The sequence below is a fragment of the Ascaphus truei genome, chromosome 1, assembly GCF_040206685.1.
Source record: "Ascaphus truei isolate aAscTru1 chromosome 1, aAscTru1.hap1, whole genome shotgun sequence".
In the NCBI taxonomy this organism is placed as follows: domain Eukaryota; kingdom Metazoa; phylum Chordata; class Amphibia; order Anura; family Ascaphidae; genus Ascaphus; species Ascaphus truei.
Genome location: NC_134483.1, coordinates 84,920,016 through 84,941,343, shown reverse-complemented (window position 1 = coordinate 84,941,343; position 21,328 = coordinate 84,920,016). Strand labels below are relative to the sequence as shown.

General features: G+C 41.6%; 1 protein-coding gene across 1 annotated transcript in view; it reads left to right on the top strand.

The window, feature by feature from the left end:
* Positions 1-21,328, top strand: part of JMY (junction mediating and regulatory protein, p53 cofactor) — an 82,403-nt gene that overhangs the window by 27,696 nt on the left and 33,379 nt on the right. Inside the window, exon 3 of the mRNA XM_075590855.1 lies at positions 15,151-15,301. Coding sequence (XP_075446970.1) covers positions 15,151-15,301 — 151 coding nt within the window. The remainder of the gene's footprint in view (positions 1-15,150; positions 15,302-21,328) is intronic.

Below are 21,328 nucleotides of genomic sequence, written 5' to 3'. Positions count from 1 at the left end.
AAAGGTTAATTTTAATCAGAAGTTGGTTTTGACAAATATGTGGTACTGTTGATAAAACTCTTGCAAGCCATCCTGGTGTAATTTCCCACATTGCTGTTGTAAAAACCTGTAATCTAGACTTTTGAGCATAATGGGAAAACAAATTCAACTATCGTATCTTTCTGATTGAAGTCCATCTTTCTGATTTGAGGCTTAGTTAATAGCATTTTGGGAAGGGCATAGTGCTGAGCACATCAATCTTGCCTCTTTGTTTAGGTAGTTCAGTAAGGACATAGAATGCAACAGATCAATGATCAAGTGACTCTTCATGTTACCACAGAAACTTGACATCTGGTTTTGATGCTGTTTAAGGACCAATGTGTACAGGTATATAGTTATAAAGGACAATCGCATAATCAAAAGATTGTAAAGCTAAAAAACCATAACGTTAGTTCCTGGTTTTTACCCAGGTTACTGTGTGTGTGTGTGTGTGTGTCTTTTTTTACTCGCATTACTTGAATTAGGAGGGATTCATTGAGCATGACCAATGCATAAATCGACGCCAATTTTGTGAATTTAAACTAGAAAAATAAGTACTTTTATATTCACATTTTTTTGTATGTTATATCATAAGCTGTTGCAAAACCTTGATATACATATGAAATACAGCAATGTATATTCAGGTCAGTAAGATTAATAATTATTCATCAAATGTTAAAAAACCATGTCAACAAAACTAAAGAAAGAGAAAACATAGAAATGCACAACTAAAAGGATAATAATATGAGCATCCATTGACGTAAGATGATATCATGTGACATTTAGGAATGATTTTTGAATGTTTATAGAGATATAATGCGTAAGACTTATCGTTTTCTTCCTCCACTCCAATTCCTCATCCATTTTCCAGACCGTAACCTTTCCAATATTTTCAACCCTAGGCATTTACCACATCAGCAGATCAACTCTAAAATCTCAATCTCTGCTTCATATTCATGGTATGGGAACCAGATCTTCTAATATTTAGGAAATTGATTTTTTAGGGAATGCGTTAATTTCTTTATTACCTTGATGAAATCAATCCTTTCTAGCCATTCCTCCACGATCAGGGACGACAGCCGCTTCCATGTTCTGGCCAGTATATTTGTGGTGGTGAATAACAGGTGTTTCAAAATAAGTACTTTGAGTAAGGACATTTTGATAACCGTAGTAAGGTGAAAATATACCAAGATCAGAGTAGACTGTTTTTGTTTTAATGTTGTTCCTCAGAGTTGTTTTCAGTACACTCATGCAGGGAGGTCAAAAGAAGAAGAATTAGAAGATCTACAGTAGCTTGACACACTGGGAAGTCCAATGAAGGACATTGTAGTGGATGTGAACCAGGTTCAGATTTAAGTGTCCAAGCCATATGAGCTTAGGAAAGTTATTGTTGTCCTTGCTGGCATCAGCATTGGATAGTAAGTTCGTCATGACAAGGTCTCTTGTTATCTTATAAAGTGGTGTCAGTCCTATATAAATATTATTGTATTAAGCAATAGTAGATGTTCAGGAGGAGCTAGTACATCTGGTACATTTGTCACAAGTGCACACACAAAACAGCAGCTACCTCCTATTTCTAACCCACTCTAATAAGCAGTTTGTTCATCCTAAAGGAGCAGGCTCTCTTTGGACGAAAGGAATATATTAGCAGTAATATTTTTACTGGATATAGGTAATTAGTTTATTAGCTAAATATTCAGAGAAATATACGTTTGTATTAAATATTTATTGTTCTGTTTTCTAGTAGCCAGTGGGAGAGCTTATATACTCGTCGTCTTCTGATGGAGCCAGTTTATTTATTAAATATTGTACCAGGAGAAAATACATTGCATTACCTCTCATTTTCAAGTATGTCAAATAGAAGTCTTCAAAAGTACTGCAAGTTTTCTGTTCCTCCATATGAAGGAGATACTTCTGTGGTCTCATCAAACCCACATACAACAAAGTTTCATTATAAAACTGGTTAACATACCAACTCTTCCTCTGGCAGAATGTTGCCTATACCAACTGTATACTTCTTGTTGGGAAGTAATTGCTATGTCACTATTGGCTAACCGGTTAATGGTGAAGAATACTAAGCAACTGTAGAACTACAGTATTAATTTCATATGGCACAACATTTTCCCTTAAAGGGGCATTAACAATAATTCAAAAATATTTATGTTGTGATGTTGCTTATGCTTTTGTCTTAAAAGGGAGACAAAACAGGCCTGGGAAAATTTGAATGAGGCTGATACATGGCGCTTGCGTGTTTTTTCTCACTTTACAAATTCTGCTTTGCAAAAGTACCTAAAGTTATTAAAGGTCTCTTTAAAGTTTGAAGATGGGTATGGTTTGATGTCATAAAATGTTATTTACTGGAAGCGATATTGGCTTGTGAATAAACAAATCTACAGATGCAACTGCCGGTTCTGAGCCACTTGATGGGGAAAATTTGTGGCCATCTCTCAGGCTTCTCATGGGGCATAATGCAATAAAGAAAAATAAAAGTGGAATATTCTAAATGGTCTGGAAACTCATAGTGTATCCCAGCACTATAAAACTAAACACAATATGAACCCCAAATGTCTGAGATTCTGGGGAATCGAAAAGATAGAACATGACTGGAGAGGAGGAGATTTCTGTCAAAAAATGTCCAGGAGAGAAACCTTCTGGATATTTACTTTACAGACACTCACTCCTTTGGGTCTAAATATAGACATGAAAATTGCTGCTTTTTATGAATGTACTGCTGCTTTTAATGAAGTATTAATGTATTGCTGCTTTTTATGCTTTTTATAAATGAATTAAGTCTCAAAATACTATTTCATGGCAATTTCAACACACAGTTTTTATCAGGAATCTGAAAAGGAGGGAATCTTTGTCAGGTGTTAAAAGGTGAAATCTCCTTATGATTTATTTATTAATTTATATTTTATCTGCATATTTTTATCTGCATTTGTTTAAATAGAAGATTCTGTGCACATTGTTGATCAAGGAGTCACCAAAATGCGTGCATAAGTAATGAATATGATTAACAGAGTAGATTTAAATAAAGGGGAGGACCTCACGATCGAAGCACTATAAACACAGCATCACACCCACAATGACATCACTGAGGAAGCCAACTGGGCGAAACGCGTTTGATGTGGACATCCCCTTTTTTTGGTCTCTTGGAGCTACCATACCTGTGGAGTCTGTGGATCAACCAACCAACACTGACAAGCAGCAGGGAGTTCTGCGGACGAGGAGAGGCAAGGCAGGGGTGGAGGTGTGGGGCTCCTGCTCTCCTCTCTCTGCCGTTACCGAACTATTCCTATTCCCCCCTCTCTTGCCTTTCCCTCCTTTGAGGTTCACACTGTCCAGATCTTCTCTCCTCTCCCTGTTCATGTGGCGGTCATGTATCGCCCACCTACCTCTACTCATCCCCCTTCTGCCTTTCTCTCTCACTTTGAATCCTGGCTCTCTTTCTTCCTCTCCTCAGACTCCCCTGTTCTTCTCCTTGGGGACTTCAATTGCCACATTGATGACCCCTCTCTCCCTTGGGCTTCCCGCTTTCTTTCTCTAACCTCTTCTTTTGGCCTTCAACAGTGGACTGCAGCCAGCACCCACAAGGATGGCCACTACTTAGACCTGGTTTTCACTAAAAACTTCTCTCTCTCTGATTTCTCCATTTCCCCTTTTCCTCTCTCTGACCATCACCTCATCTCATTCTCTCTATCTCGCTTCTCAACTTCTCCACCTCCACCTACCCCCCGGTTCTGCAGAAACCTGCGCTCTATTCACTTACCTGACTTTGAGTCCACGTTACACTCCTCCCTCTCCTCTCTCAGATCTGCTACAGACCCTGACAAACTGGTCAGGAACTACAACTCTGCCTTGTCCTCCTCTCTTGATCTACATGCCCCGCTTTCTCTCTGCCGCACTCGCCCTTTTAACCCTAGACCCTGGTTAAATTCCCACACGCGCATGCTGCGTTCCTCCACTCGTTCCTCTGAACGCCTCTGGAGGAAATCTCATACTCTCGCAGACTTCCTTCACTACAAATTTATGCTATCCTGTTTCAACTCTGCCCTCTCGCAAGCTAAACAAGCCTACTTTTCTTCACTAATCAACATGCACAAGTCTAACCCACGCCGACTGTTCTCTGTCTTTGATACTCTACTCAAACCACCCTCCGCTGCCTCTCCTTCCTCCATCTCCGCTCAGGACTTTGCTGACTATTTTAAGGAAAAGGTGGAATCCATACGTCAGAACATCCCCTCTGTTTCTTCCTCCCATCCTACACCTCTTCCTAACTCTCCTCCTGCCTTCCTTGACTCTTTTTCCACTGTCTCAGAGGAGGATGTGTCGCTGTTGATCGCCTCTTCTCCCTCTACCACTTGCCCTCTTGACCCCATTCCCTCCCATCTCCTAAAACCTCTTGCTCCTACTATAATCCCTACGCTCACGCACATTTTTAACTCCTCCCTCTGCTCTGGAACCTTTCCATCCTCCTTCAAACATGCAACAGTCATACCATTACTCAAAAACAGCAAGCTTGACCCTACATGTCTTTCTAACTATCGGCCTGTCTCCCTCCTGCCTTTTGCCTCTAAACTCCTTGAACGTCTTGTATTCGCTCGCTTGCTCCATTTTCTCAACACCTATTCTCTCCTAGACCCTCTACAATCTGGCTTCCGTACTGCTCACTCCACGGAAACAGCCCTCACTAAAATAACTGACGACCTCCATGCTGCCAAAGACAGAGGTCATTACACTCTGCTCATATTACTCGACCTCTCTGCAGCATTTGACACCGTGGACCACCCTCTTCTCCTTCACATTCTCCACACTCTTGGCATTCGGAACAAAGCTCTATCCTGGATCTCATCCTACCTCTCCCATCGTACTTTCAGTGTCTCTTCTGCTAATACCTCCTCCTCCTCTATTGATCTCTCTGTGGGGGTACCCCAGGGCTCTGTCCTGGGACCTCTTCTCTTTTCTCTGTATACACTCTCTCTAGGTGACCTAATAACATCTTTTGGGTTTAATTATCACCTCTATGCTGACGACACACAAATATATTTCTCAACACCCGACCTTACACCTACTGTACAAACCAAAGTTTCTGAATGTCTCTCTGCTATATCATCCTGGATGGCCCTCCGCCGCCTTAAACTCAACATGGCTAAAACAGAGCTCCTCATACTTCCTCCCAAACCTGGCCCTACTACCTCCTTCCACATTACTGTTGGAACTACGATCATTCACCCAGTAGCCCAAGCACGCTGCCTTGGGGTCACACTCGACTCCTCTCTCACATTTGCCCCTCACATTCAAAACATTTCTAAAACCTGTCACTTTTTCCTCCGCAATATAACAAAGATACGCCCTTTCCTCTGTTGCTCGACTGCTAAAACTCTGACTCAGGCCCTCATTCTCTCCCGTCTTGATTACTGTAACCTCCTGCTGTCCGGCCTTCCTGCCTCTCACCTGTCTCCCCTACAATCTATCCTTAACGCTGCTGCCAGAATCACTCTACTCTTTCCTAGATCTGTCTCAGCATCTCCCCTCATGAAATCCCTCTCCTGGCTTCCGATCAAATCCCGCATCTCACACTCCATTCTTCTCCTCACTTTTAAAGCTTTACACTCTTCTGCCCCTCCTTACATCTCAGCCCTAATTTCTCGTTATGCACCATCCAGACTCTTGCGTTCTTCTCAAGGATGTCTTCTTTCTACCCCCTTTGTATCTAAAGCCCTCTCCCGCCTTAAACCTTTTTCATTGACTGCCCCTCACCTCTGGAATGCCCTTCCCCTCAGTACCCGACTAGAACCCTCTCTATCCACCTTTAAGACCCACCTTAAGACACACTTGCTTAAAGAAGCATATGAATAGCACTGTGGCTATTCTGAACACATGGCACATAAAGCTTGCCCCCCTGCAGATGCACTTACCAGAACTCCCTCCTACTGTCTCTGTATGTTCTCCCTACCTACCAATTAGACTGTAAGCTCCTCGGAGCAGGGACTCCTCTTCCTTAATGTCTAAAGCACTTATTCCCATGATCTGTTATTTATATTATCTGTTATTTATTGGATTACCACATGTATTACTGCTGTGAAGCGCTATGTACATTAATGGCACTATATAAATAAAGACATACAATACAATACAAAGACTGTGCACGAGTCTGAGAGATCCTCCCTGTCCCGTGGACCCAGACTGACAAGTCAGGAGTTGGAAACGAGTGACTGGAAAGCACTTCCAGAAAGGACAACTTTTTAAGGACACTTGCAGCAACAGAAACCACCACAATCCTTGTGGCTGGTTGTTTGTAAGTGTGTTTTATTTCACCTCCTAAAGTTTTTTTTTGTAATAAACAGTATTATGCTATGCCTATCTCCACTCTTTTAAGGTAACAGCAGAAGGAAAATAGAGGAGTATATACTACGGGAACAAACACACAGGCAAGTGTCAAGTTCTCTACTTCTCTATAGATTGAGCTATTGATTATCGACGCCTATTATACCACATGTGTGTGGTGTTCTTTTGTTGTTGTCTTTTTTATCTACACAAGGAAGAAAAGGACAATAAGACCACGCGCTGGAGGACAACTTTATTTTCTCCAATTCTCATGGGGCATATTTCTCTTGTTCGCGGGTTTTTGACAAGTTGACGGCGAGTTATCAGAATAGAGTTGTCCCTCCTGTATTTTGTGGTCAGACGGAATTATTATTTGTGTGGTTGCAGTTCAGCGTGTCTCTGGCAGATGGCAAAGTGAATGTCTATTGCCTATGGGGGACATTGAATGCTACAGTACATATATACTCAATGTCTGAAAACAGGTGTCTTTAAAGCCAGATACAAAGTATAGACATTACAGTAATCCATTGTTTACTGACATTGGTCACTCAAAACTTTATCAAATTTAGTTGTTTCACATTTTATTACAAAACAGAATGTATTGTGCATTATTTTACATTGTCTTGACTGCTGACTGTTGCATAGGACATACATGATGTCAACTCCTTGTACTCGACCCAAATGCAGTTTCGCATACATGATATTTTCTCAAATTAATTAACTATATCCGGCATCTATGACTATATCATTGACAAGTATGAATACTTCAAAAATTCACCAAACCCTCATTGTTGGAAGAATTCTGTGTGACATAATCTGACTGCTTTAACACCACGTTCCGGTTCGAAAGAAGGTTTGTGGTCACTGCACCCGTCTTTTGCGGGTATGGTTCACCACAGCAACTTCAAAAGGAGATCGGGACCAGCCCATTGAGTAATCGTATTTCCCGAGCCGATACCTCCAATGTGCCACCACCCACCTACACGTACCATCTTCAGACTGAATACTTGCCTCAATACCAATACTACTACCAGTACAGTACAACCGACACTGAAAACCAGATGAACCTACATCCTGACTACCTACCCCGACCTGAATACCAACCTCAACCTGATTATGGCTTTGTCTGGCTACCTGGCCCAAGATCATTATCAGCAGGGATCAAACAACTCTGTGATCGACTTGAACATCTACATACAGTACACCCCTGAAGGTAAATATAATGTACTGTGCAGTAGTAACTGTAATTTATTTTTTTCCCCCCAGAAATTAAAGTGGCAAATGGACAACCAGAAGATGTCGATGGAAGTCGAAAACCACTATATTTTAAACTTTCATTTTTTTTTACTTTTATAGCTTTACTATGTGATATTCATATTCATGTTTCTTAACTTTTATGGTACTTTCTAAATGATTGTATTTCACGTTAGTTTGACACAGCACATACTGTATGTGATCACCTTTAATAAAATTTCACGCTGAAATGTTACAAGCTTACTGTAGATCAAAGTTGGATCAAGGTCTGCGAAGTCGATAACACATGGCCTGCATTAGAATGCTTGTTTTTTTTTTCTCAAGGGAAGAATAAATTGCGGGATTTGGAGAAAACATAATGTTATAAATACGCTTTTTACCCTACATAAAATTCAAAGAATTTAAAACATGATCAAATATACCTGCTGTAAGGTAAATAAGCTATCCATGTTACTCAGAATGCCCCAATTGTGTCTATGCAAAATAATGATTTCCTTTGCTGTCTGACTTCCTTTGGTCTCACCCGCACAGACAAGCTTTTTGAAGAATGGCATATTGAAATTGCATGTCTTTCGGTCACCTAAATCTAGCAAGAAAAACACAGTGAAACAAAATGTTTTGAAGTCATAAGGCGTTATTGGAGCTTCATGAATACCGGCATACAGTTGGGTCTGGAAATAATTGGACACTGACACAATTTTCATAATTTTGGCTCTGTACAATGGATTTGAAATGAAACAACCGAGATGCAATTGAAGTGCAGACTTTCAGCTTTAATTCGAGGAGTTGAACAAAAATATCGTATGAAACGTTTAGGAATTGCAACCATTTTCATACACAGTCCCCTTATTTCAGGGGCTCAAACGTAATTGGACAAATTAACACAATCATAAATAAAATGTTCATTTTTAATACTTTGTTGAGAATCCTTTGCAAGCAATGATTTCTTGAAGTCTGGAACGCATGGACATCACCAAACGCTGGGTTTCCTCCTTTGTGATGCTTTGCCAGGCCTTTACTGCAGCTGTCTTCAGTTGTTGTTTGTTCGTGGGTCTTTCTTCCTTAAGTTTTGTCTTCAGCAAGTGAAATGCATGCTCGATGGGGTTGAGATCAGGTGATTGACTCGACCATTGCAGAATATTCCACTTCTTTGCCTTAAACTCCTGGGTTGCTTTTGCAGTATGTTTTGGGTCATTATCCATCTGTAAAGTGAAGCACGTTCAATCAACTTCGCTGAATCTGAGCAGACAATATATCCCTATACACTTCAGAATTCATCCGACTGCTTCTGTCTTCTGTCACATCATCAATAAACACTAGTGACCCTGTGCCATTGTAAGCCATGCATGCCCATGCCATCACACTGCCTCAACCGTGTTTTACAGATGTGGTATGCTTCGGATCATGAGTCGTTCCAAGCCTTCTCCACACTTTTTTCTTCCCATTATCTGGTATAGGTTGATCTTAGTTTCATCTGTCCAAAGAATGCTGTTCCAGAACAGGGCTGGCTTTTTTAGATATTGTTTGGCAAAGTCTAATCTGTCCTGTCTATTCTTGAGACTTATGAATGGTTTGCACCTTGTGGTGAACCCTCTGTATTTGCTCTCGTGAAATCTTCTCTTTATGGTACACTGGATAATGATATGCCTACCTCCTGGAGAGTGTTTTTCACTTGGCTGGATGTTGTGAAGGGGTTTTTCTTTACCATGGAAAGGATCCTACGATCATCCACCACTGTTGTCTTCCGTGGATGCCCAGGCATTTTTGTGTTGCAGAGCTCACCAGTGCGTTTTTTTTTTTTTTTTCTCAGAATGTACCAAAACTGTTGATTTGGCCACTCTTAATGTTCCTGCTATCTCTCTGTGGATTTTTTTTTTTTTTTTTTGCAGCCTAGGATGCCCTGTTTCACTTGCATTGAGAGCTCCATATTTTAAGAAGCGCTTGGGGGAAATTGCTTTTTTCACAAGCGTGACACATTGGTTATATCTTGGTGATCAGAGCTAACCTTACTGTTTACGTTGCGACTGCCATGTGAATGAGGTTGTTGCAGCACCAACCAAAGGATTAACACTGGTCCATTGGAAGCATGAGGCCCCCCACAGACCGGTTCCGGCAGACATTGTCTCTTGCACCGGGGACAGGGAATCCTGCTACATTTGTATGTAAATCTAAGACTTTTCAATTTGTGTTGGTTTACAGTACATTGTAATCTGAAACTTTGGGAGGTGTTCCACTTCCTTTAGTTCCTCAATTTAATGTTATGTGACTGCTAAGCAGAAACAGCCGCCCTCCTATCTCAAATTAAATGCCCTTTACTCCACCTTTCTTGCTTTGGAAGCATAATTGGGATTTGATGGAGTTTAAAATGCAAGGGGTAAAGAAAAAATACATTTAGCTTTGAAAGTATAAGCTTAAAAGACAACAAAAATCATTGATTGTGCAGTCATACTAATATTGCAATGGGCTTTATGATGTTTTTATTCTTTCCTTTTTTTTCTCGTTTAGACAGTTTTTTATGGATTAGGATCTAATTGTTTAGGTTTTAGAACATCGCAATAAAGGTAATCGTGTTGTTCTTTTTATGCTTCTGCAAAAAAGAATAATCATAGATAATTAAAAAATAAATAAATGCACAGGTTGATGTTTCCTAAAAGAAACTTGTATTCAAATTACAGATGTTAAAAAGTTACTGCATCTTCTGTACAGTTAGAAAATATTCTCAAACTTTGACCAGCCTGGAAACAAAGCTTCTATTTAAACTGGAGTCTTATTATGTTGTGAGAAATAACTATAGGTATACCGCTCACCGAATAGCAATGTAATTAGCCGGTGCAGAGGGATAGTACTGGCGTAGCAAGTATATAGGGTGACAACAGAGTGATCTCCCACAGATCCCTCTTAGTACTGCACAACTGGCTGCAATGGCGTATGGCAACAATAGAGTGCTAGATAACGAATAGGGAGTGAGCAGTAGGGGAGACCCTGGTAATTGCACCCAGTGCTAGGATAGAGCAATTACCTAAAAATGCCTATAGGCAAAACAATAAATATTTATTAAACATCTATATAAACACACAATTAAACGGCGCAAAGAAAAATGGATAAAAGCAACTAAAACTCAGGTACGGGTGTAGTGGAGGCCTGTATACAGTAAATAACTATGATGCAAATATCTTATAGTAAAGCCTCCTACTACGAGCACGAGTTGGGGGAAATATGCAGGGAGGGTGGTGGTTACTAATATTTCACTATGGCTAGTGATGTGTGCTAAAGGGTAAGCACAGTATACCACCTATTGTGAGGGAGGTGTATGTGTGGTGAAGGTATAGCTATAATAGGCTTGTGTGAATAGGCGCTACCAGGGATCACAAACATGGATAGTGCAGAGTGTATGCAGTCAAAGCAGCTGCTGCTGTGGTGGTGTTTAAATGATAGCGCTCCCACTTATGTAATGGCCTATAGCTATAGCGTGTATGCTTATTGCTACCAGCATATGCCTATGTTGCGTCCTTGAAGTATATAGCCGCCAAAAGTACCTTTCTTGCCAGCACTTCCCAACACATCAATACATATCAGTACACCGAGTCAATCCCTCCTTCCCCACAACTGCCGCGATCTCACCCGTGACCTCCGACGTCAACGCGGTGACGTCATCCCGACGTACATTTCTCGCTTGGGGGCTGGCGCTTTGTCAAAGCGCCAGCCCCCGAGCGCGAAATGTACGTCGGGATGACGTCACCGCGTTGACGTCGGAGGTCACGGGTGAGATCGCGGCAGTTGTGGGGAAGGAGGGATTGACTCGGTGTACTGATATGTATTGATGTGCTGGCAAGAAAGGTACTTTTGGCGGCTATATACTTCAAGGACGCAACATAGGCATATGCTGGTAGCAATAAGCATACACGCTACAGCTATAGGCCATTACATAAGTGGGAGCGCTATCATTTAAACACCACCACAGCAGCAGCTGCTTTGACTGCATACACTCTGCACTATCCATGTTTGTGATCTCTGGTAGCGCCTATTCACACTAGCCTATTATAGCTATACCTTCACCACACATACACCTCCCTCACAATAGGTGGTATACTGTGCTTACCCTTTAGCACACATCACTAGCCATAGTGAAATATTAGTAACCACCACCCTCCCTGCATATTTCCCCCAACTCGTGCTCGTAGTAGGAGGCTTTACTATAAGATATTTGCATCATAGTTATTTACTGTATACAGGCCTCCACTACACCCGTACCTGAGTTTTAGTTGCTTTTATCCATTTTTCTTTGCGCCGTTTAATTGTGTGTTTATATATATGTTTAATAAATATTTATTGTTTTGCCTATAGGCATTTTTAGGTAATTGCTCTATCCTAGCACTGTGTGCAATTACCAGGGTCTCCCCTACTGCTCACTCCCTATTCGTTATCTAGCACTCTATTGTTGCCATACGCCATTGCAGCCAGTTGTGCAGTACTAAGAGGGATCTGTGGGAGATCACTCTGTTGTCGTCTTATTATGTTGAACAGAAAGTTTTCATTGTTAAAATGTTGTACTAAGTGGAAGATCCCATGTCTCTTCATATAAAGTTTTGTGTTCGGAACTTTTTAGAGACTGTATGTATGGTATTATGCAGTTAAAAGAAATTAGACGTGTTGGTGATCCAACTGAAAGTTCATTCGGGTCGCCCAATTTCGAGAAGTCCCACAAATAGTATTCCAGCAAAATGGTGCCACACTTCACTAGTATGGAGGGTTTTCATTTCTTACACAATACTTTTTTTTTGTCTTTAGATTTTCAAAGGTTTACTGTAAAGGAAGGTCATGGCCGTAAACATCACCAGATTTTAACCTATTTAACTTTTAACCTTGAGTCTATTTCAAAGACTGTTAACACAATAGAATCAAGGAAAGTTGCCAATGAGAATTGTTTGCGATTTCACCATGCACTTCGTCTAAAGTACTGAACAATGTTTTGGAGATGATGCCACATAGAGCATGTTTTAAACAAAGGGAAACTTTTCCCAAGTGTTTAAAAAGTGCAGTAAATCGGTCATGTCTCTAATTCCAATAGATAAAAAATTAGAGTAAAATTAGTGTCGTGATTTTTGTAATCTCCCTATATTTAATCTGAAGGAAAAAGTGAATGCGAACTGGAACAAATTACTTGTAGGATTTGTACTGAAACGTTATCTATTGGATAATGTTGGGGCAGGTTACTAAAGTCTTAAAATGTAAGCTTTCTACTATACATATACTTTTAGATACAAAGGTCTTGCACATGGAACTTTTATAGTTGCAGAACTTGTTCATCATTCTCCACTCCACACAAATATTTGATGTAATTAATAAGCACACTGTGGTTTCCTTTGTTTGTCCTCATCTTGGTCTAATTTCCTTTTTTGATGGCACAGCTTTAAGTAGCTACCATTTGTGTTCTCAGGGCCACTAACAGAAATCATGGGGGCCAGGACAAATGAAAGAAGCGCGCGGGGGCCTCTGTAAACCCAGCGCCCCCCATTTCGTGCACTGCTGATGTAGTAAGGGAAATGTGTAAATTTGTTCCCCTGAGGAAGTCAGTCACGTGACGAAACGCGCAGTGACGAACAGCGCAGAGGGGTAGACCAGGTGCCGAGAGGTTGCTCTGCTTGTATACCGACCACTGTGTCTCGGACGCCGGTTGGGCAGGATTATCATCGGGAGTCCTGCTGAGGACTTTATTGCCCGAGATGAGTATCCCCTAGAGCAGGGGTGAGCAAACCCTTTTTTTTTCTTCTTTTTCTTTTTTTTTTTGTAATTTTATGCCGAGCCCCCCTTTTCATCCATGACATTTCTCGGGGGCCCCCCTGCCTGATGTAATCAAAATCACATGACGTCAGCGCACGTGAGCTGGTTGAGCCAATGAGGGCGAACCAGCTTTATGATGCGTCCGCCACGCGTATACAATCTCCTGCAGCTAAGTTCACAAATCCCTTGGGCTGCAGGCGTGCGCGCAGGCAGTATACTAGTATTGGATCTTTGTTTATTTTATTGTTCGCTGACATCTGCTAATATGTTTTTTTCTGGTGCACAAAGGCAATCCATTTGAGGGGGCATTCACCCACCTCTTTGCCTCCTCCTTTCCCCCTGTCCCCCCCTTCCCTTCCCTTTTTTCCTTCTCCCATTTGCTTTCCCCAGTGTCATCCACTCCTACCTACCAGTATTATGTATTATTTATTTTGGTCTTCCCTTCTTGAAAAAAAAAAAAAAAACACAACTGGCTTGTATAAGACTTCATCGTGGTGGACTCGGTCAAAACATTTCACTCCCTATGCACTGATTACCACATTTCTCAAGGTGAATTCATGAATTATTTTCAGATTCGTAATTTTGTTAACACTTACCACCCTAAAAGATCTTGCACATAATTTTAGTATCTTTGCTCACACTGTATATATGATGCTGTTCTCAAATGAAAGTCGTATGCTACAATGGGACAGAAAATTGGGCAGAGAACTAGATCTAGAAGAATGGTCAGACAATTGGGAGGTAGCCTCGACAACATCCTTTTGCACTACCGTAAAATAATTTGTATAATGTGCCATTGCGATCTTACTCCAGCCAGATTACATAAAACATATACCCATCATGTTCCCAACTTTGTTGGAACCCACTTGGTTGCACCCTCTCCATGTCCACTATATGGTTCCTGCCTGATATAACATTTTTTATTTAATAGCCCAAATAACTAATATTGATGTCTCTAGGGACCCTTGTATGGGTTTACCATTACTCAATGTTGACTGAAACACAGGTAAATTGATTACCCATATATTCAGAGCAGTAAGATGTTCCATCGCCAGAAACTGGGGGGAAAAAAATCTGATACCCCCACCTGGTCGAACATCAGCATGTTATGGGAAGTAATTTCGATGGGAAAAACTTACGACATTCTGAAATTATTCTTAACACATTCCAAAAAGTATGGACTCCTTGGTACCAAAGGTATCTAAGGATAACACCCAACTAATTATGATTTGATAGCTATGTCTATAATGAAAGCATTATACAGTAGTTACTGGATAGGATTTAAGCCACAGACATTTATATATGTTCATCCTATAGGAAAGATGCAGATGTTCATTTTTCTCATAGATATACATGAATGTACAGCGAAGTAGATTGTCCAACTGTATAAGAAAATGTCGTTATGTATCTTTTGTTTTTCCTTTATCATTTTATTTCGTATTATGATTTCATAAATTGTAAAAATGTAAGGCTCACTCATGATTATATAACTGCATTATAAAACTATGATTTACCTAACAAAACATACTAATTGAGCGCTGTACACCCATGTACCAACACATATCGACTGTTGACAAATGTCTCTCACTGGAACCCTTTAAAATAATTATCATGCAGAATTTTGACCAATGTAAGTCCTCACCTTCCACAACACAGCAACAAATGTAATTCAAACATCAAAAATCCATTGAGGCATTCTTCTAACAGATAATGTGTAAAATGAGTGTTGCGGGTCAGCATGCTAAGATTGTAAGTCATTTTTGCCCTCAGATCTCCATCGAAAACGATTACTTGGGTCCCAAACGGATTGAGAGCCTTAAAAAGGAAGACGCAGATTGGCAGAGGAAAGCTCACATGGCTGTTCTTTCTATTCAAGACCTAACTGTTAAATACTTTGAAATAACAGCCAGAGCACAGAAAGGTAAATGTTTTTATTTTTTTCATCAGTGTATGAGAAATGTCTGTTTTTGCTTTTCAGTCATCTCAAACTAAAAATCGGGATAATTAGTAAAGCCATAACTCAATTTAATTTGAAACTGTTTATTTTGTTTAAAACCAAAGACATTACATAAAACACAGTCAAAGCTCAGTGCACATCCAGAAAAACTTATATACGGTACAGTGCCTAAATATACATGTATAAATAAAATGGTCTTTTAGTTTAACATTTTGGCCAAATTGTTGTAAGCCCTTGAGCCAACTGCACGGCAGACCACGTTTCAAGGGTCCCTACACTAATATAGATTCTTAATAACCTGTGCATTGCCAGGAAGAATGATTTATAAAAAATCTATCAATATTAGTTGCAAAAGTTCTAAGTCTGATTGAAGCTTTTATTAACCTGTATATTACCAGGAAAAGCACTCTGTAATAGATTTGTCACAATCACACTGTAAGCAGGCAAGTTCCCCTGAGAGTGGGAGATGCCATGGAGTGAGCTTTTAACCATTTAAATGTGGGAGGGAGTGAGCTTCACTATATTAGTGTAGGGACCCTTGAAACGTGGTCTGCCGTGCAGTTGGCTCAAGGGCTTACAACAATTTGGCCAAAATGTTAAATTAAAAGACCATTTTATTTATTAGTTATTTATACATGTATATTTAGGCACTGTACCGTATATAAGTTTTTCTGGATGTGCACTGAGCTTTGTCTGTGTTTTATGTTATGTCTTTGGTTTTAAATATATATTTCGCCATGCTCAGTAGCACTCCTCTGTGAAACTTATATGCTTATATATATGTTGTGGGTATTTTGGGGGTTCAATATGAGCTTGTAGGTGTTCTCTATGTTTTATTTTGTTATGTCCAAGAAGAACGCGGTAATAGGGGCCACCTGATCAGACAACGTTATAACCGGGGTCGCGCTAATTGTAAGAAAAAATGTCCACTGCGCGCCTGATTCGGAGGAGGTAGGAGTTAGGCACCGGAAGCCCCAGCACGTTCCCCCAGAAGCCAGCCCCAGCACGTTCCCCCAGAATCCAGCCCCAGCACGTTCCCCCAGAGGCCAACCCCAGCACTTGCTCCCAGAAGCCAGCCCCAGCACTTGCTCCCAGAAGCCAGCCCCAGCACTTGCTCCCAGAAGCCAGCCCCAGCACTTGCTCCCAGAAGCCAGCCCCAGCACTTGCTCCCAGAAGCCAGCCCCAGCACTTGCTCCCAGAAGCCAGCCCCAGCACTTGCTCCCAGAAGCCAGCCCCAGCACTTGCCCCCAGAAGCCAGCCCCAGCACTTGCCCCCAGAAGCCAGCCCCAGCACTTGCCCCCAGAAGCCAGCCCCAGCACTTGCCCCCAGAAGCCAGCCCCAGCACTTGCCCCCAGAAGCCAGCCCCAGCACTTGCCCCAGCCAGCACGTTCCCCCCCCAGAAGCCAGCCCCAACACTTCCCCAGCAGCCCGAGCTCCACCAGGTAGGGAGGGTCCACGCTCATACCGCGTTATAAGCGGACCCGCGCTATAACAGGTTTGAGCTGTGTGTGTGTTTGTGTGTGTTTGTGTGTGTGTGTGTGTGTATATATGTATATATGTGTGTATATATATATAATTTTGACACCCTTCTGACCTAAAGTGCTGCCGGGATTCTGGCAAAGAAAGGGTTAAAGCAGAACCCAATATGTTCTTTTTCTAAATCGTGGTATATACTTTGGGAGCCCTATGGGTTTGTAGTATCTTTTGTGGGTAGAGAAGGTTAAATGGCTGCCGGCAATTTCCTTACTCGCAACGTCATAATATTAGTAAATATTTCTTCTCCTTTAGGGTAAATGAGCTCCCCATAGTGAAGTTCACTGTTCTCATTTGGAAAGTCCAGTAGTAATAGTTTAGGAATTCTCAATGATTTATTGGACTCCTCAGATGGACGTGGGTTTACTCAGGGCCCCAACTGATTTCCCCGGTCTCAGGACTACAGTTTTGCCCTGGAGCAGACACTTGCATTTTGATACATTTAGGGGCCTAATCACTAAACCTCGATAAAATCAGTGCATTGCCGATTGACTTTGCATTGTTTTATCGCGCTATAAAATGTGTGTCAAAACGGTATTCGTTAAAGTTCGGTAAAAAAAGCAAGATCGTACTACTAGTTTTTTTCTCTAAGTGTTGTTGTGCTATAAGTGTTTGTATAAAACTGCAGCCTGGTAGAGCTGCACGGAGACACTGCATCTCCATGCACGGCTCTTACAGGTGATCGTGCAGTTTAAATATTAATTTTAATACTGGTGTGTGGGAGCAGGGGGTCTCCAGAGCTGAACCGCATTGATTTCAGCCTTGGGGGGCCCGGCTTCCCAAGATACAGGGCCTGGTATGGGGTACCGGTATCCCCGCCATTTTTAAATCCTATGCGTCACGTGACCGATGATTTAAATACTGCAGGAGATACCAGCACCCCATAACTGGGCCTGTTCGGGAAGTAGGGGGGTTATTAGGCCTCCATAGGTAGCAGGGGAAGGGAATTAACCCCCTTAATTACTATAGCCGTTACTAGGGTGATTAAGGGGTTAGTGGCCATTAGTTTGTTTTCTATTGTAATGTTCCTGCCAACGCAGGACGAGGACGGCCTTCATCCTGGCAGGGGTAAGTAGAACTTTTATTTACTTTATGCTGGCTGGGTAATGTTTTATTTTTAATGTGCAAATGCACTATTATCCATTTCTGGATAATAGTAATTGTCTCCTGCAGGGGGATAGGCGGGGGTTGTATTTATCTATTGCACTGTAATGTTATTTTTGAATGGGGATAAGTGCTATTAGCCATCTTTGGTTAATAGCACTTTTACCCATTCTTGTTGTTGGTACGGGGGTGGGGGGGTGTGAAGGTAGTTACCCAAGAGTGGTGCTTAGGCCTTGCGAGGGGTTAACCCCTTCACTACCTGAGCAGGTGTAACCGCTCAGGTAATGAAGGTGTTAACTTCTACTGCCACCCTCCCTCAAAGACTAAACACCACCCTAGGGCAATTGCATGCTTCACCCACTCCCTGTACGAACAACTATGCAGTGCCTGCTATTTAACCCTTAGCTGGAAGCAATTTTATTTTTACTGCACAGGATTGATCCCGAAGGCCGGTGGGGATGGCTGGATCTCCGGGGGGCCCCGTCGGCCTCCTGTATCAATCCTGTGCAGTAAAAAATAAAAAGTGCTTTTTTGCATCCTTTAGCTGGCGCCAAAATATTGTAAAATGTTAAAGTACGATATGCTTATCACTGCTTAGTGAACAGCAGTTTCTGTCAGAAAAAGTGATTTTGGGCTTATTGTACGGCTTTTTATTTATTTTTTGGTCAGATTGTTAAAGCTCGATAAAAAGCCTTTAGAGCGCGATACTGCCCTGTTATCGAAGCTTTGTGAATAGCAAAACAGGCAATCTTGTGCTTTAAGGGCATTTAACGTACATTAAGTCACTTATTGAAGTGTAGTGAATGAGCCCCTTAGAATCACCTTTACTCTCCTAAATCTGTCTCCGCGTCTCTACTGCTGAAATCCCTCTCCTGGCTTCCTATCAAATCCAGTATTACACATACAGTACAGTTCTCCTCCTCATTTTTAAAGCTTCACACTCTTCTGCTCCTCCTTACATCTCAGCCCTAATTTCTCGCTACACACCATTCCAACTCTTGCATTCTGTTCAAGGATATCTTCTCTCTGCCCCTTTAATATCTAAATCCCTCTCTCGTCTTAAACATTTCTCACCCGCTGCCCTACACCTTTGGAATGCCCTTCCCCTTAATATCCGACTTGCACCCTCTCTTTAGCTGTCGGTGTGATGTGTTTTAGGCTCCCCACTGAAAATGAAAACTTGTTTTTTCAAACACCACACAAGAAAAAATTGTTTTAAGGATGGTTACATTTGTGTAAGTAAGTTGGACTGCGTTCCACTAAATTTGAAAATGTTTGAATCTTTGGGAATTTTACTTAAAATAAATGTTTTGTTTGAAATGAGAACATACTTTGAGTGTTATTTAAAGCTTTGCTTGGCATTTTGTGCTGTATTATGCATGTGAGCTCTATGTACATAGGTCTAAAACTTTCTTTAGAGTTGTGCACACATACCCAGAAAAATAATTCTGACATTTACAATAGCAATTCACATGTATTGAAATACATTGCGTTTGTATCCTGGCCATCAGTCTGAAACACTAATATTATAAACAGATTACCCTTAATGCAATTCATTTAAACAAACTCACATTTATATGTTCAAAATATTTGTCCAGACAAAGGAACATTATGTGCTAGGCACATAGCTTTCCTAGCACTTGTAAAGTAAATGTTTTCAAGGAAGTCTAGCTTTACACAACCATGTGTTTTATATGGAACTGTTTTTCTAATGCAAGTATGAACTCTAAGGTTTTAAATGATGGCAAGACATAAAAAAATCATATTTGGAGTTTCTTGAAGACTAACTTAGTTAAAATCATTCACAGACTACATGAAATCAATTCTTTGTTGCCTGAGTGCTCAAATAATTATTTAGAATTTACAGGTCATTAAAGCAACATACACCTAGTCAAAATTAGTTTGAAAATAGATCATTTCCAAAGTTCGATGAACAACCCCAGTGGCCTCTAAACTAGTTGTTCAATTCATATGCAGTGGTGGTAAAGGTGTGATAGTGTTGTAGGTACAACATGTAAATGACAAATTCCTAGTTTGTAGAAGTAGAAAATAAGTCTTTTTTTTTTTAATGTCCATCCTTTCTAAGTCACTGGCATGTTTGTGCTTTTGACATACACTATCCTCTGTCTTACTGCTAGCAAATAGCAAACACCAGCTAAAATGTACATAGCGCTTCCCAGCAGTAATACATGTGACACATCAGGGGACTAAGCGCTTCAGACATAAAATAGGATAAGGGGTCCCTGTCCCATAGAGCTTACAATTCAAGTACTGTACTCTGTATTGTGTATACAGGAAATCCATTAATACAATTGTAGCCCTTTTTCTGACGCTCTAAAGAGACTACTGGTCACTGCACACACCTGCGGCTCCAGGAGATCTGAGCCTCCGCTAGCTGGGAGCCTGGGGTAACACTTAATTAGCGCAGCGCCTCCACTTACCCAGGATCCCCATCGCGTAAGATTCCCCTGGGCAAGAAACATACCAACACATGATTGCAACCAGTTTTACTGTAATGAACGATAACCATAGCACTATAAATTGCAGTAACACATAACATACACACTTATACTATATGCTTATTCACTTATACCCTAACACAACTAACTAGTAATGTCCTTATAACCTTAGTGGCTCCGCCACACTCCTACAGAGTATTGTCCTTGAATAGTAGTGGCTCTGCCACGCTCACAATGAGTATGTCTCTGTCCCGTCACCGCGTGCCCCACACACCGTGTCCTTGTACTTAATAGAAAGGATTACTCCGTGTATTAGGCCTTTGGCCACTCACTAGTGTCCCCAAAGAGTTACGCCTAAGGCGGGATCAGCGCCTGTTGACCGGTGTTGGTGCACTTGTTGTAAATACCTGCCGGTCACGACGGTGACCGGTAACACTTCGAAAAGGATCAGACGAATCCTCTGCTTGTCTTTGATGTCCGCTGTGCAGCTGTCTGGTCCCAAACAGCTCACCACCAACTTGCTCAGCACACTTGTCCCTAGCTGTCTACACAGTAAGGTGACTGATCGCTACCACTATGGGCGTCCCTGCAGCACAGCAGCCTACTGTGACTCAGGGGTTCTCCTAAGGGCCTGCGGGGTAAAGCTAGCCTATGCAGGCGGGTCACGGACCCCCTGCACGCACACACCCTCCTCCTTTACCTTCCAGATCCCCTCTGCCTAGCGTGGTCTCTCCCCCACGCTTCCCTTTCCTCCTCCCGTAATCCTAGCCTTCTGATTGGCTCCGCAAGTCAGGTGACTGCCCCAGAGCTCATGGGAGTTGTAGTTCCTCAACGGAGCCTTTCCCTTACAGGCCCGTCGTTCGTGCACTTCCATTGCGCATGCGCAACCTTTCCA